This window comes from Ambystoma mexicanum, chromosome 1q (genome assembly GCF_040938575.1).
Source record: "Ambystoma mexicanum isolate Mex_15411 chromosome 1q, UKY_AmexF1_1, whole genome shotgun sequence".
Classification (NCBI taxonomy): domain Eukaryota; kingdom Metazoa; phylum Chordata; class Amphibia; order Caudata; family Ambystomatidae; genus Ambystoma; species Ambystoma mexicanum.
In genome coordinates, this window is record NC_090922.1 from 324,024,159 (window position 1) to 324,039,465 (window position 15,307).

The following is a 15,307-nucleotide window of genomic DNA, read 5'->3' on the forward strand; positions in this document are numbered from 1 at the left end:
CTTGGGGACCTATTGCTCCTTATTTTCGCACCTGGGCAGCCGTGTGGCCTCTGCTGCATTTGCTGCATGCGTGTCTGAACTTGCAGTTTGCACCACATGTGCAGTTCCCTTTTTCAAACTTCCAGCAGGTGGTGTCCCTTCCTGATCTGCTGCCCTTGGACCAGGCACTACCCCCGCCTGAAAGGGCCGCCTTCCTCTATCGTTACCCTGGTAGGACCTGCCCCTCCAGCTGTGGTATTTCCTCTCCCCTGGGTGCTGCTGCGCCCCACTGGCAAGACCTTTCGCCCGTTGCTAACTATCATCTTATGGATGTACCCTGACACATCCTCATCATCCAAGTTCATGAATGGAAACATCTGCATCTTCAACCTGAACCCCTCATCGTACTCGAGCCAGGCATCAGCCTCATACTCCTCCTGAGCCTCATGGATGTGCTGCTCATATGTAATGAGAGCAGCAGCATCCCCTGGAAACTTCTCCACCATGATGGAGGTGTACATCCTGAAGGCATATAGCCAATTCATGATTTTCCTTTCCGTCCTCACTCTCTTCCTGCTATCCCCCCTGTCGTCCTCTTTCTTGGCCTCCTTTACTATGTCCAGCCCCATCTACTCTAGCTCAAGCAGAGTGAATATGTCTATGAAGACCTTGCTCCAAAAGTTTTCGTTGATTTCCAATGGCACGTGCCACACTAAGCCTGCAGCCCTAGTGGTCAATGGTGTGCACCCTGGGCCCCTCCTGACCTCCACCGCCGATGTGCACCGCCGAACGTTTAAATAATACGGTGTTGCCGATTGTCTGAGGTTGTAATAATGTATTGAATATGCTATTTTCTGGTTTGCAGTGACAGTGTGAAATGTGTGATAATAAAACTGCTGCCTTGTTATGCCACAAATGTAGAAGTTGGACTGGCCTCAGTTGGGTGGGACAACGCTGACTTGCTGCAGGGGGAGCGGGCATGCAAACAGGCCGTTCCCCCTGCATGGGCTCTACTTATAGGGTTTATATTTATGGCCCCATTTCCTGCCTGCGCCTCGCTTTTGAGGGGCGGGTGGGGGGGTCCTTGTCCCCTTCGCCCTGTTATGCCTTGGCGCCGTGCGGGGCTGCACCATGGGCTTTCAGACCAGAAGAAAGAAACAGGCTGAGCGCAGAGGCTGCAGGCACACAAATGACAGCCGTTGAAAAGAGCACAGGGCAGATTAGATCCCTTGGTGAAGCTGGAAGCTTGGTAAAGCCTGGTCAACCTCTCAAGTCAGAAAGGCGGGTGAAAACACATAATTTTGTTTTAGGCGGTTGAGAGTCCATTGAAGAGAATGGACAGATAAGGAGTGTGGCGGGTGACTTTGTGTGGCGGGTGACACCCGCCAAAAAGGGTGAGTTGAGAGGTATGTAATATTAAAAAGTCCCATATCAATGCCACACTTGTTTATCTTATTCCATAGACAGATACGGGAACGTGAACAATACATGTTGCACTAAAACACACATTTCACATAAATAATCACTTTAGCATCCTTTTTACATCGTTGTTTGGGTTAAATATGTTTTGGGTTTGTTTTACTGGATTGAGCTTCTTTCGGGTTTGTTTTGACAAGCCGTTGTGCTTGTTTTGACAACAGCTCCTGCGCTGCCCAGAGGTGGCCACATGACTGCTCCAGCGCCGCGCCCCCAACCTGTGCAAGGGTGGGGGGGAAAACCTCTGGGGGAGGCGGGGAGACTCGCCGCTGAGGAGGGCTGCAGGAAGGGGGTGAAATAAGGTGCAGGCAGCGGGCAAGAGAGGATAGACAGGAAAAGCAAGAAGGGGTGGGGGGTAAAGGGTGCATTAAGTAAAACGTACAACAGCGGCATCGGGGGTGGAAGAAGTAAAAAGCCAGGTAGAGAGGCGAGGCAAAGAACGGGAGAGGGGAGGTAACACAAAAGCGGAGGTGGGATTGGGAGAGAGAGGGGGGAGGACATAGGTAAGGCAGTGGGAGAGAAGCCGCGGAACACAAAGGGAATAGGAGGTGACGGGGGAGCTGGGAAGACGCCTTGGAACTGAAGCTGGGGACCCTGCCGCCTCTGGAGCGCGGGCTGCGGGCTTTGTCCCCTCCTCTGCGGGCAGCCGCATGGCAGATGCGGGCGCACCTCTAGCCCCTGCGGGCAGCAAGCAAGCCAGCCAGCCCGAGGCCGTGCGGCAGCAGCAGCAGAGGCGACTCCGGGGCTGGAGCGCTGCCCCGCGCTGCTGCAGCCCATGCTTCCTTGGCGGGGACCGTGCGCAGCCCGCTGCAGCGGCGTGCTCCGTGTGTACCCTGCCGCCGCCAGCAGCCGCCGCCGCACGCTGCACACCCGGCGCCGGACCATAGAACTGTTCATGTCCCTCCGCCCGTCCCCCGTGCCAGCCGGCAGACTGGAGAGCCCGCAGCATGGAGACCCTCCCCCTGTGCCGACTGCTGCCGCTCGCCCTGCTCTGCTGCGGTGAGTACATGTGTCTGCGTGCAGGGCGAGCGAAAGACGCCGTCCTGCGGTTCCCTGCCCTGCTTCAGTGAATACCTGTGTGTGTGTACAATTGGGTCACCCTGCATGCAGCTGGACCTCTTCTGCTGCCTAAAGGCCCTGCGTTTATGTATGAAAGCTCCTTAGGGGCAAGGAAAATGCACCCCCACACCCCACCCCCGTGCTTTGGTGAATACCTATGCGCGCATTCAGTAGCCATGTTCTGCAACTCGGCCTCCTTTGCAATCCTGACTGCGTGTGCACAATGTCGCCTTCTCCCACCCCCTGTGCACGGCGAATCCCTGCATCTGTACAGTGTGGCCCTTTCGAAGTTTACCGTCCACTGGTTACTTTTGTTTGGGTGTGTTCACACGCTGCTAGGTATGCGTCTGTTTATCCCCCCACCCCCATGTAACCCCTTCAGCCTTATTTACTTTGGAGAACTGAGTATGTGAATGTGTGCACAGGAGCCTGTCCTTTTACCCTGGGATTTTAACTATACGCCAAGTGGCTGCATACATGTACAGTGCCAGCCGTTTTAGTTAATTGCCCTGAGCAGTGGTGTCTCTGAACTTGCTCACCCTATGATGTATTCAGTGTGCTAGCATAGCGAGGCAAGCGTCTGTGTGAAACCAGGCTGTGTCTCCAGGAATGATATTTAGGAGGACACGCACGCACACGCCGGGGGCGCTACATTTTCTGAAATCGTGTATAATGGCCCACAAAGCTATGCGCTCCCGTCTATTCTCTTATGCCAGTATAAACAGCAGTACACATCTCAAGAAAGCAGCCCATCGCCTGGCCATGATTTTGATGTGGGCTTTCTGAAGTTGAGTAAGAGTCGTCCCAGTCACACGTACATCGACACCAATGCCAGACTATGACCATATTCTGAGCCTTTTCTAGGAATTATTGGTGCTAACCTTTAAGCGTTTACAGTATCTGTTACTTAAATAGCGCTTCATATAGAATACTTTTCCCTGTAGATGTCGCTGCGCTGAGGGTAATGCATGAGGTATGGGGAGCGCGAGGCGGGGGGGGAGGGATTACATCATGTAGCATGGGATATTCCGACCATGGGGGTATGGTGGGGACGCAAGGAGCCTAGGTGCATTAGAATAAGACTGGCATGGAAAGGAGACCAGAGGGGGTGCTGGGTAGATTGCATAATAAATGTCTCCTTTTTTTAAAAAAATATTTTTTTTTCTTTTTACTGCACAATTGATCAAAAAGTATATATTTGTGCTCAGCGAGTTAACGGCTAAACTCTGACATGTGCTGGTTTGCACTTTCATAGTCAAATCTCGGTAGGGCTGAATCAGTCCTTTTTATCCTTCCAAGGAAAATGCATTGAGTATCTTTACGTTTGGGAGTAATAGCACCTAGAAGCAGGCGGAATCTGGCAGGAAGCACTGCGCATACACATTTGAGAACACCCATTCTAGCTCGATACAAGAACATCGAAAGCACTGTAAAATCGAAATGTGGAGCATTTTGGCGCGCATAAAACGATAGGCCACAGACCCATATAGCAATCCAGTTGGACTGTAGATGAGGGGGTGCTCCACGTCTGCAGCATACCCGATATAGCCAAACCCCTACTCTTCAGGTGAACCTTTTGGCATCTTCTAATGTGCAGGGTTCACTAGGTGCACGTTACACGAGGAAGGCTTCTGGCAGGGGGCATTGTGGTGGAAATGTCATACTGCCGCTCACGTTTGCTGCAATGTGCACACCTTTCAGCTGACTGGAGTGCACGTCACAGCAACTCATCCCAATGTGATGTTTCTGTATGCTGCAGGGCCCCTGGCTGCTGCTCACTGCACGGGGGGACTTGGGCCAGGGCCCCCCGCCCCTTTGCATACTCCCTAGTGATGTTTGTATCAACGCCACCAATGTGCATGTGTGGTTTTGCGGCAAGCCCCATGTAACTTAAGTGTCTGTTATATTCCTAAAGATGGTGGGGCCCACGCTCTTCCTCACCCCCTAGTCCACGCCACTGTGTGACTCTGCAGTGGCAGGGCTCAGCCCTTTTTCCGAGGTAGATAATTGGGTATGGCTGCATTCTGCGGGCAGTCAGATTCAATCATGGGTTAATTCCGTCGATACTAGCCTGTGTTCGGTGTCTGCAACTCCACTCTACTCTGACCAATTTTTCGGAAAGTAAAATGAAACTCTCCACTTACTTTCAGCCTCCTCTGCACCGGGACTTGACCTGACCTGCCCTGACGATTGCATTGGGGTTTAGCAAGGGAGGAATCGCGTATGTGGAGGGGCCTAGGGAGATGACTTGTTTGGAGGGACACAGGGTCTGTAGGTATTTTTTGTTTGTGCCCACCCCTTGCCTGCTGATGGCCATGCTAATCGCTGTGGCCATTCCCACCCATTCCTGCCTTTGCCCGTCCAAAACAGCTCCTCGTGGGAACACTTTGATTTCACTTCAGTCAAGCCGTAGGCTGAGTATTGTGGTCTCGCTTTGCTTCTCTTACCAGATCCCTACCTAAGTAATAAATCACAGACAAGTTATGTGTATGGAAAAGTTGTAGGCCGTAGGCATTTTATTTTCTTACAGAAAATACAACTCAACAAAATAAATACACTGCCATATGCTTTTGGGCACCTTGTGTCCAGTCCCGAAGTTTCCCATGGCTCCTCCTGAGTCCTTGTTACCCCTGGGCCTTCGTTCCTGGGCACATGCCGCCTACGACATGTCTTGGACCGTGTACCGAAAGAGTACTTGGCGTTCCCTCTTCTGCCTGCTCCTTCTTTTCTTGGACCGTGTACCGAGAGAGTACTCGGCGTACCGGCTCCTGCCTGCACCCCTCTTCTTCCGTTATTATTGTAGGGTGGGTTGGGTGGCAAACGTTTTTCCTTCCCCTTATCCAGGCACTAAGAGCCTACCCGAGAGAGGTGAGCTCTTACCTGGTTTGTGCCGCCTCTCCTTTTCCTGGCTTACTTATACACCCCCGGCCTTTTGTTCCTTCTTGGGGGCGGCCGGGTTACCCCCCTGACCCCTTGCTGTTATATTTCGCACCTTCCCAGGTGCTGTTTCCTGCCCTTTCCTGGGCTTTTGTTTCTTGTGGCGCCGCCGTTCGGACGCCCCTCCCTACGCTTTTGCGCCGTTTTCCCCCACCCCGCGCCTAAACTCCCAGACCTCTATCGTCCCGCATTTCATGCGGCCAGGGGCCTGGGTCATACTATCAGGCTTTGCATTCAAAGTGCCTGCCAGGGTTTGTTCAAAGCGGTCTTCTGAGAGTAAGTGACTTCACTGGAGTTATAAACACACTACTGGTGTTTCCTGCCTTCAGCCACTTGATTTATAAGCGTTCTGCATGCCCTTCACTGAAGTCCTGTTGAACATTAGCCTTGGCAAAGCCAGCATTTTTTGTATTCACGTTTTTATGTTATATCACAGGCAGAACAAGAATAATACATAGCTTTTATTCTCTCACCCCATCCCACTCTATATCCCCCTCCAGTAAGCTGAAGACCATTCAGCTTATTACATACATCACTTCCAAAAAGTGTATACACGGATTTATTTAAAGCCACTTCATGCTTGCCTGCTGTTTAAAAATGGAGCTATTCCTCGTGCCCCTTATTCATGGGGAAATGCCTTTTGACATCACATAAGTGATATTTGCACCTCGCTGTCGTAGGCCACAACTCATGAGTTTGCAGTGCTATGCAGCAGTTGCTGAATGCTTGCCGTATAGGTTTGCGCTAATAGCTCAGCTTTTCATTTGCTCCCCAGACTAAAAGCTAGGAATGGCAATATTGCCCTCAGACACGTCGCCTCTGTTGCATTAGAATTTCCCGACCAGGGCGTATGATGTAACGGGCGCCAGAGAAAAGGCTTAAGCAATAGTTTCTGAACCTCTGACCAGAGACCCATCCACGGAAGCTCCATAGCTCTTAACGCCGAAAGCCAAGTCTCAGTCTCCCATCTTGAAATCACCAAGCTGTATGCATGCAGATCTGTATCTTGTGGGCTATCCTGGTTCCTGATCGCTTCCCCCCTCAATCACGGCCTCCCCTGGGTTCCCGATTTATGCCTAGTCTTAAACCCTCTAGTGCATCCACAGGCAAGCTCATGCGTGTAACTAAGCAGTTGGATAAAACACTACGCCCCCACCTCTGTTCAGCTGAAACTTTGAAACATGACTACAGCTGTCCCAAGGCAAATCACCTGCATCTGAGGAAGAAATGGAGATTGTGCGCTTTGTTGCACTTGTACCCGTTTTTCCTCACTGTAGAAGGGCCTAGGGGCATTTCATTTTGCTGTAACGCGCCATGCATTTCTCCTCGTGCGTATTCGCTCGTGTGCATGCCGTATCCCTAGCAAACGACATGACCTGGCCTCTCCTCGTTATTATCGATTGTCATTGTGAGGCTGGACTCATTGGATCAACCCTCCTATTTTTTTGTAAAAGGCCTTCCAGTTTGCTATACAGTTCCTAAGGTATATGTACTATATGTTTGGTGTGAACATGTTTGTGCTGCAGAGGCCTTCCAATTCACCAAAGCGACGCTTCTACCCAGAATCCTTTGTGGGCACATAACCTGATGAGCGTTTGTGAGGTCTTGGGGTGCAACTTTTACTACTGGTACCTTTCCAGCCAGCTGCATAAACACTGTGTCAAAGCATGCTTATCCGTTTGTACCTTATAAACAGATATATACCCATGAAAAGTCTTTATCACACATACTGTCAGGTCTTTCATAGAATACATTGACTTGCTGCTGTCAATCCACTGCTACGATTGTTTATCTCTTGGGTTCTTTCTGCAGATTTTACATGTTTTGAAATTAAAGCATATCCAATAACCGGACCGTTTAAACCGCGCCGGTGTCATGACACTGATTCATGTCTAGAGAACGAAAAAGGTTGTGACCGATACAGGATGTCTGGGGATTTTGCGCTTTGTGGGTTAGTTAATAGATTTTGAAAACCGTTGCAATGATGAGTGGTCGGAGTGAAATAAATAGTAGTGGGACTTTGCACTGATGCTAAAGTATTTGGTACTCACATTTGCACAATCCAACAAGTGCAAAATGTCACGTCTGCACATGTAAGTGCAGAGGACATCGCTGTGCTACTGGGTTGGTGCATAACTGCACATGTTATTACAAATAGTCGAGCTGCCTCAGTGGGGCCTGCAAACGGAAACTAGATGTTTCTTTTTGCAGCCCGCCGGTGATACCATGAAGGCAGTGCCAATGCCTTTTCAGGCTGCATGTGCATTCAAGCCCCTGCCTAGGACCGAGGAAGTAATGCCACATGGCCTGACATAACGGACGAGTCGGAAATGAACAAACGCTGTGCAGACCTGCCACAGGGCAGGTTTCATGAATGAGTTCCAAATTTGTTTAATTTTATTTGAAAAAGAAGCCATTCTTGAATGATTTATTTTTAAAACAATAGTACTGTGACGAATCAAAAAAATGGAGGTGCCTCGCTCCCACTCACTGCTACCACACAGCGTCGGTGCCAATGGGTCATCTATGAACTTCTAATTGTAACTCGATTGCAAGTCACGCATGAGTTGTAGCGCACTTCCTCCCTTCTTAACTGCCAGTTCCAGTGTGGTGTTTTTCTATGAAAGGTCCATGCTAGGTTGGGATGTAATAGCAATGCGGAGACAGAAGGGTGTTTTTCTATGAAAGGTCCATGCTAGGTTGGGCTGTAATATAAATGTAATGGCAATGCGGAGACAGAAGGGTGTTTTTCTATGAAAGGTCCATGCTAGGTTGGGATGTAATAGCAATGTGGAGACAGAAGGGTGTTTTTCTATGAAAGGTCCATGCTAGGTTGGGTTGTAATATAAATGGAATGGCAATGCGGAGACAGAAGGGTGTTTTTTCTATGAAGGGTCCATGCTAGGTTGGGATGTAATAGCAATGTGGAGACAGAAGGGTGTTTTTCTATGAAAGGTCCATGCTAGGTTAGGATGTAATAGCAATGTGGAGACAGAAGGGTGTTTTTCTATGAAAGGTCCATGCTAGGTTAGGATGTAATAGCAATGTGGAGACAGAAGGGTGTTTTTCTATGAAGGGTCCATGCTAGGTTGGGATGTAATAGCAATGTGGAGACAGAAGGGTGTTTTTCTATGAAGGGTCCATGCTAGGTTGGGTTGTAATATAAATGTAATATCAATGTGGAGACAGAAGGGTGTTTTTCTATGAAAGGTCCATGCTAGGTTGGGATGGGTGTTTTTCTATGAAGGGTCCATGCTAGGTTGGGATGTAATAGCAATGTGGAGACAGAAGGGTGTTTTTCTATGAAGGGTCCATGCTAGGTTGGGATGTAATAGCAATGTGGAGACAGAAGGGTGTTTTTCTATGAAAGGTCCATGCTAGGTTGGGATGTAATAGCAATGTGGAGACAGAAGGGTGTTTTTCTATGAAGGGTCCTTGCTAGGTTGGGATGTAATAGCAATGTGGAGACAGAAGGGTGTTTTTCTATGAAGGGTCCATGCTAGGTTGGGATGTAATAGCAATGTGGAGACAGAAGGGTGTTTTTCTATGAAGGGTCCATGCTAGGTTGGGATGTAATAGCAATGTGGAGTCAGAAGGGTGTTTTTCTATGAAGGGTCCATGCTAGGTTGGGTTGTAATATAAATGTAATGGCAATGCGGAGACAGAAGGGTGTTTTTCTATGAAGGGTCCATGCTAGGTTGGGATGTAATAGCAATGTGGAGACAGAAGGGTGTTTTTTCTATGAAAGGTCCATGCTAGGTTGGGATGTAATAGCAATGTGGAGACAGAAGGGTGTTTTTCTATGAAGGGTCCATGCTAGGTTGGGATGTAATAGCAATGTGGAGACAGAAGGGTGTTTTTCTATGAAGGGTCCATGCTAGGTTGGGATGTAATAGCAATGTGGAGACAGAAGGGTGTTTTTCTATGAAAGGTCCATGCTAGGTTGGGATGTAATAGCAATGTGGAGACAGAAGGGTGTTTTTCTATGAAGGGTCCATGCTAGGTTGGGATGTAATAGCAATGTGGAGACAGAAGGGTGTTTTTCTATGAAGGGTCCATGCTAGGTTGGGTTGTAATATAAATGTAATGGCAATGCGGAGACAGAAGGGTGTTTTTCTATGAAAGGTCCATGCTAGGTTGGGATGTAATGGCAATGTGGAGACAGAAGGGTGTTTTTCTATGAAGGGTCCATGCTAGGTTGGGATGTAATAGCAATGTGGAGACAGAAGGGTGTTTTTCTATGAAAGGTCCATGCTAGGTTGGGATGTAATGGCAATGTGGAGACAGAAGGGTGTTTTTCTATGAAGGGTCCATGCTAGGTTGGGATGTAATAGCAATGTGGAGACAGAAGGGTGTTTTTCTATGAAGGGTCCATGCTAGGTTGGGCTGTAATCTAAATGTAGTGGCAATGCGGAGACAGAAGGGTGTTTTTCTATGAAGGGTCCATGCTAGGTTGGGCTGTAATCTAAATGTAGTGGCAATGCGGAGACAGAGGGAACAGGGCAGTAGGATGTGAAAGTTGTTTGAAATCTATGAGCCCATAGCAATGTTGACTGTGTCGGTGACATTTGCCTATGTATACTTTTCCATTTTATGCACACTTGCCTGCGGTCTGGGCTCCTGTGTCAAGTTATGGTTAGTACATTCCCACTGTTGACTGGCTCTATAATCACTAATGCTAGAACACGTCTCCTTTTGTGCATTGGACATGCGTTGGGTGTGCTGGTGCGTGCAGGAAGGTTCAGGTAACCCACAATGAGAAGCCATATGACGTCAGATTGATCTTCAAATGAAACCTCAAATTAAAAAGCTATCCAAACCCTGATGTATGTAGTTTAAGTTTGTTCTAGGGGGGCACATATTTCTTAGTTTGCTGTAGGGAAATGCAGGGCAACCCGTGTGTTGCTTTGCAGAAAGATAATCAACGCCTCCGTTAGTCAAGGCTTTTGATGTATTGTGCAGCAAAGGTCACCACATTTCCACTAGCCCTACTGTATCTCTGCAAGTATGATCGTGTGCACACGGAGGCCTAGAGCCCTGCCTAAACGCTCAGCTTGCACATGCGCCGTCTGTCTGAGCAATCCCTGTTACCCTGTGCAGAGAGCGCCCTGGGGTCTGATGTTGTCTCCTCAGGGGCTTGAGGGGCTGGAGCTTCTGCATGATGTAAGAATGTCTGCGGGACAGAGTCCATGGCAGCCGGCCATCCGATTAAGTGCAGAAGCGCCAGCAATGCCAGCAACCCAAGCCGGCCTGCTCTATGGAAGGAGGCTGTGGAGATGCGTGGATCTGCAGCACGTGCGCAGCGCTGCTAAGCTACCGGCGAGTGGTCGCAAGGCAGCGTGGCCTTGAGGCTTCCGTCTGTGCCTCTGCGATCCCCGGGTGCAGGGACCTCTGCAGTGTCTGTAGAGTTTGAGCGCAGTGTCCCCAAGGCAACCAAATTGGGGGAAAGACAGTGAAATGTACTGTTCAGATCTAACTGACATTGACCTTTTTAGTTTGGGCTATTGGGTATCACCGACAACTATAATCCAAAACGATTGCTTTAGAGTTCAAATTGGGAGGAATGGCACACAGCCTGTAGGTGTTTTTTGTATATGTGGCCACCCATTGACTGCCCATTGCCATACTAATTACTATGGCCTTTCTCACCCAGTTCCTGCCTCTTTCCGCCAAAAACATCTCCTTATGGGAACTCTTTGAGCTCGATTTAATCAAGCCTTGACATCAAACTTTGCACTTGAAGTACTTGCCAGTGTTTGTTCAAAGATGTCTTCTGACAGTTAATGACTTAATTGGTGCTGTAAACCTTCTACAAAATAAAAATGTCTAAATCAGGCCTACATTCAGCCCCTCCGTTCATAATCACTCTGCGTGTCGTTGACTGAAGTCTTGTTAAAAACGAGCATTGGCAAAGTCAACAGTTTTGGCTTGTGTATAAGTATTGGGCATTTACCAGGCACTGCTTTTAGATGCCCAGGCCCTTGCACCATGTTGCACCTGCTACTATCAGTGGGCAGTTAATACCACTACATCTGTGCCTGGCAAGTGCTTTCCCATGCCTACACAAAAGCCCAAACTGTTGGCTTTGCCAATGCTTGTTTTTCTCATTTTTGTGGAACAGCGTCTCCTGCCAAGACGTTTCCCCACCAAAATAAAGTTATTAGTACCACGCATGTTATGCTTGCGGTGGGCTGACCAGTGTAAATGCTCCTAAGCCCATTCTGGATGCACTTAGTTGCTCGGACCTCACATTTGGGCTTGGCCTGCAGTTAGGCGCCATTATCCGCTGACCAGATTACTATCAGGCGCAGCAATGCATAGGCCAGAAACTAAATTGCATTATAAATGCTAAATAATATTGTTCTCCACCAGCACTGCTGTGGTGAGTAGTGTGCATGCATGTACTCCGTAGGCCACCATTCCGTTTGTCTCAATGCTTCACTTTGTTTAGTGCTGGTGTGTTTACGACAGACCAGCATCCTCAAGCTCACACTTACTTTCTGTGTTCAATTGCCTGGGTGCACAAACAGCTGTGCTTGAGTTTCTATGTTCCCCGGCGGCCAGGTTCAACGGGCCGCCCTGTTTGCTCACCTCACCTCCCCCTGCTCTGACGCCGCGAGCCCCTTGGGGCAGGACATGTTGCGTGTTCCCACACTGTTGTACATCTGAGTGTGCACCCATCCTCCCACAATTCCGGCATTTTCTTTGAGGTGGTGATGTGCGTGGATCTGTACGCAAGGCAATCATCATGCAGCCATGGACACGACATGCACGTGTGTGTGTGTGAGAAATACACCATCCTAGCTCACTTTGATGTATTTGCTTGATTAGTGTTCAAATAGTTCTTGCCCTATTTTGATGCTGAAAGGACATTTTTGTGTCTGGAAACATTTCTGTACACACTTGTTCGAATATCATCGGTACGCCTATTAAAGTCGTTCTCCCCTCGATAGTCCAGTACTCGAAGACCGGTTTAGACTAGAGACAGGTTTAGACTTGCCCCCACGATAGTCCAGTACTCGGAGACAGGTTTAGACTTGCCCCCACGATAGTCCAGTACTCGGAGACCGGTTTAGACTTGCCCCCTCGATAGTCCAGTACTCGGAGGCAGGTTTAGACTTGCCCCCTCGATAGTCCAGTACTCGGAGACAGGTGTAGACTTGCCCTCCAATTCCATTGTGTGGAAGCCTGTTTCTACATCGGAATAACCCGCATTGGTTTGCTATTTGGCTGACACAAGCAAGACCACGTGACCTCCTCTCTTCCCTGCTGCCTCATGCAGGATCGGAACCTGTTCAAATGACTAAACTTGGTTTACAGATGTTGCAATAATTGCAAGGCTCCAAAACTTCAGTCACGTGAATAGGGCCACTCCAAGCCATGAACGTGGCCACAAGACTTTCGTATGGGCAGGCAGGCGATGACTAAACCTCCCTTGTCTCTCCAAGACATCTCAAGCCTGCATGGGATGGTATGTTATTTGGATTTCCACTGTGCACGGGCCTCACTACCATAAAACCCATCTGTAACGTACTGAATGCTTCCCTCTGTGTTGCGCCGCTCCTTTGTATGTTCAGAAATGACCATTCGAACGCCCTCAGGCCCTAGGAGACACTCGCCTAGAAGCAATTGAATATGTGGAGGCATTTAATACATGTCCCCTCTCGCTCACATAACCTCAAAGTCCCCAAACAGCTCTCTGCTTTCCGTAGGGAATGGTGGAGTGCAACCTTTTGTTATCGGAGGTTTCTAGAGGGCACTGTGTGCCAGAACTGCCCACTTGGCGCTACCAGATTTCAATGCTTATTGTGATGGCAGGGGATCTTGACTTCGATGGGATATTCTCTAGTGCTCAACTTAACATCAGGTAGTTTTCCGTGGCCATAAGATAATGTGCGATTGGAGCTGATCAAGCGGTAGAGCCTCTTGCACAGAAGATTGGGGGGCGGGCTTCTCCAGATCATCATCTCTTGAAAGTGGCGACGGTCAGAAGCATGGTGGTGGGAGAAGATCGCACAGCCCTGATTGGACAATAATGAGGGACATATTGATCCGGAAAGGAGAGGGCCTTAAATTCTGCCCTGAACACTACAGTAAGCAAATGGACATTATCTAATGGCGGGATAATGTAATCGGTCCATCTGGGGTGCAGGAGTAGTGGGGTATTGGCGTTCTGCAAACGTTGCAAATGGTGGACAAGTTAACTGGAGCTGATCCAGAAAAAAAGGCTTGAATTAGGGGAGCTGAGCTGATGGTATGTGTTTTTGGGGGTTTTCAAATAATTGAAACCATCCTTAATGATGCAACGGGACAGGCCATTGTTCATCAGCTCTGATAATTTACCAGTGGCATTGGAATGGGCGATGAATCGGCCCCTGATTTCTGAAGGCCAGCTACCCGCACAAAGAGGATTACCTACACTTTGCTTTTTGATGGAACTGTTTCAAGGATTTCCTCCGACGGGCAAATGAAATGTTGAACTTGGTACAATGGGAACCGAATAAAAAAGACATTATAGACTGTCCCGATAGAGGAATTTAATAAACATAAGTATATAGGGACCAACATATCCCGAGTTCGAAGACTATTGGAAGCCTCCATAGTTATGTGTCTTCCAGACCAAAGACAAGTATGCTCTAAAGTACTGACATGGGATACTTGGATTAATGGTGCCAAGCGGAATGGGAGAACCAATCACAATGCAGGAAAATAGCAAAATAAAAGGAAAATAGTTCCGAATGGTGCAGGACCACAATAGCCTCTGGGTTGGAGAACCCTGCCAAATCTGTCATGGCAGGAAAGGGACTTCGAACTCCCTACCCTACTGTAAATGTCTTGGAATCATACGTGGCCAAGCTACATAGAAAGCAAGCCTCTGAAAGGTGCTCATGTTATCAATATTGAAATCCCTAGGATGCATTCTTAATTAATATGGTGGGTCCTCGTACCAATCCTGGATGAACACATTCTGCAAGATGGCTTCTCCTCGCTGCAGTGCCAACCGCCGAAAGCATAAGATGTTAGACTTTGATTCTCCCTCGGCTCCTTACTCTGGTTCGCAGCTTCATCCTAGAAGTTGGAACGCTGTGCCCATTTGTTGAGTCCCACACTTAACTACGCTTCTGGCAGAGGACCGTCTCGGGTTGCAGCCCAAAACACGAACCCATTGAGATGTCTGCATATCTTCTCTTGGTCGGTACTTAGCTGGCTTCTGGTACGTATTGTGAAACTGAGAACCTGTCGAAAAAGAGCACGGTCTCTCAGCCCGTTGCTAATCAGCGCAAGTTGGTTAAATCTTCTCTTCCTCAACCCCCTCCCAGTGCTTGTAATTCTGTAGCCGTGTTATACTCTGGACTGGGGGAGGGGAGGCAGGGAATTTGCCAGAAGTGTCCCTCCACTAAATCTCTTTCCCTCAGTGCGAGTGCGGGTGCCAGATACAAGACACCTGGCATGACCTGCTGCTTCGGAGGATGTTGCAGTGTCCCTTCTGTATCGCTTGTAAATTAGTCATGATGGATCTGTATGCCCCGCGCCCGCAATCTCGCTTGCTTTCTTCGAGTCCCCAGAATATTCAGGTCTTGAAGTTGATAAAGAAGAGCCCACGCATTTCCTGATCTACACGGAATGTTTGGTGCTGCCAGTGTGTGACTGTGGACGGAACCAGCCCCGCTGGCCCTCTAAGAGTGTATATGGAGCACCTAGCTTAGGGGGAACGGTGGACTCGCCTAGGTCTGGTTTTTGAGTGAGTCGCAATGTTTTCATACGCTCCAACCAGTTGCAAGCAATCCACATCCCTGGTTACTTGTACGGCTCCTCAGGATTTATATTAGAAGAGTGAAAAAGAATACAGCTCTGA

The 15,307-nt window shown here is 48.8% G+C and overlaps 1 protein-coding gene across 4 annotated transcripts in view; it reads left to right on the forward strand.

Annotated features, from left to right (window-relative positions):
* The first annotated feature begins 1,965 nt into the window (after window positions 1–1,965).
* The window catches only part of LRP3 (LDL receptor related protein 3), a 267,988-nt gene continuing 254,646 nt past the window's right edge, over window positions 1,966–15,307 (forward strand). For 2 of the 4 annotated variants that reach the window (XM_069639217.1, XM_069639227.1), the window contains exon 1: window positions 2,090–2,454. In XM_069639217.1, coding sequence (XP_069495318.1) covers window positions 2,231–2,454 — 224 coding nt within the window. In that variant the 5' untranslated portion in view covers window positions 2,090–2,230. Of the gene's footprint in view, window positions 2,455–15,307 lie in introns of all 4 variants that reach the window. The other 2 variants (XM_069639236.1, XM_069639244.1) reach the window with 2 other exon arrangements.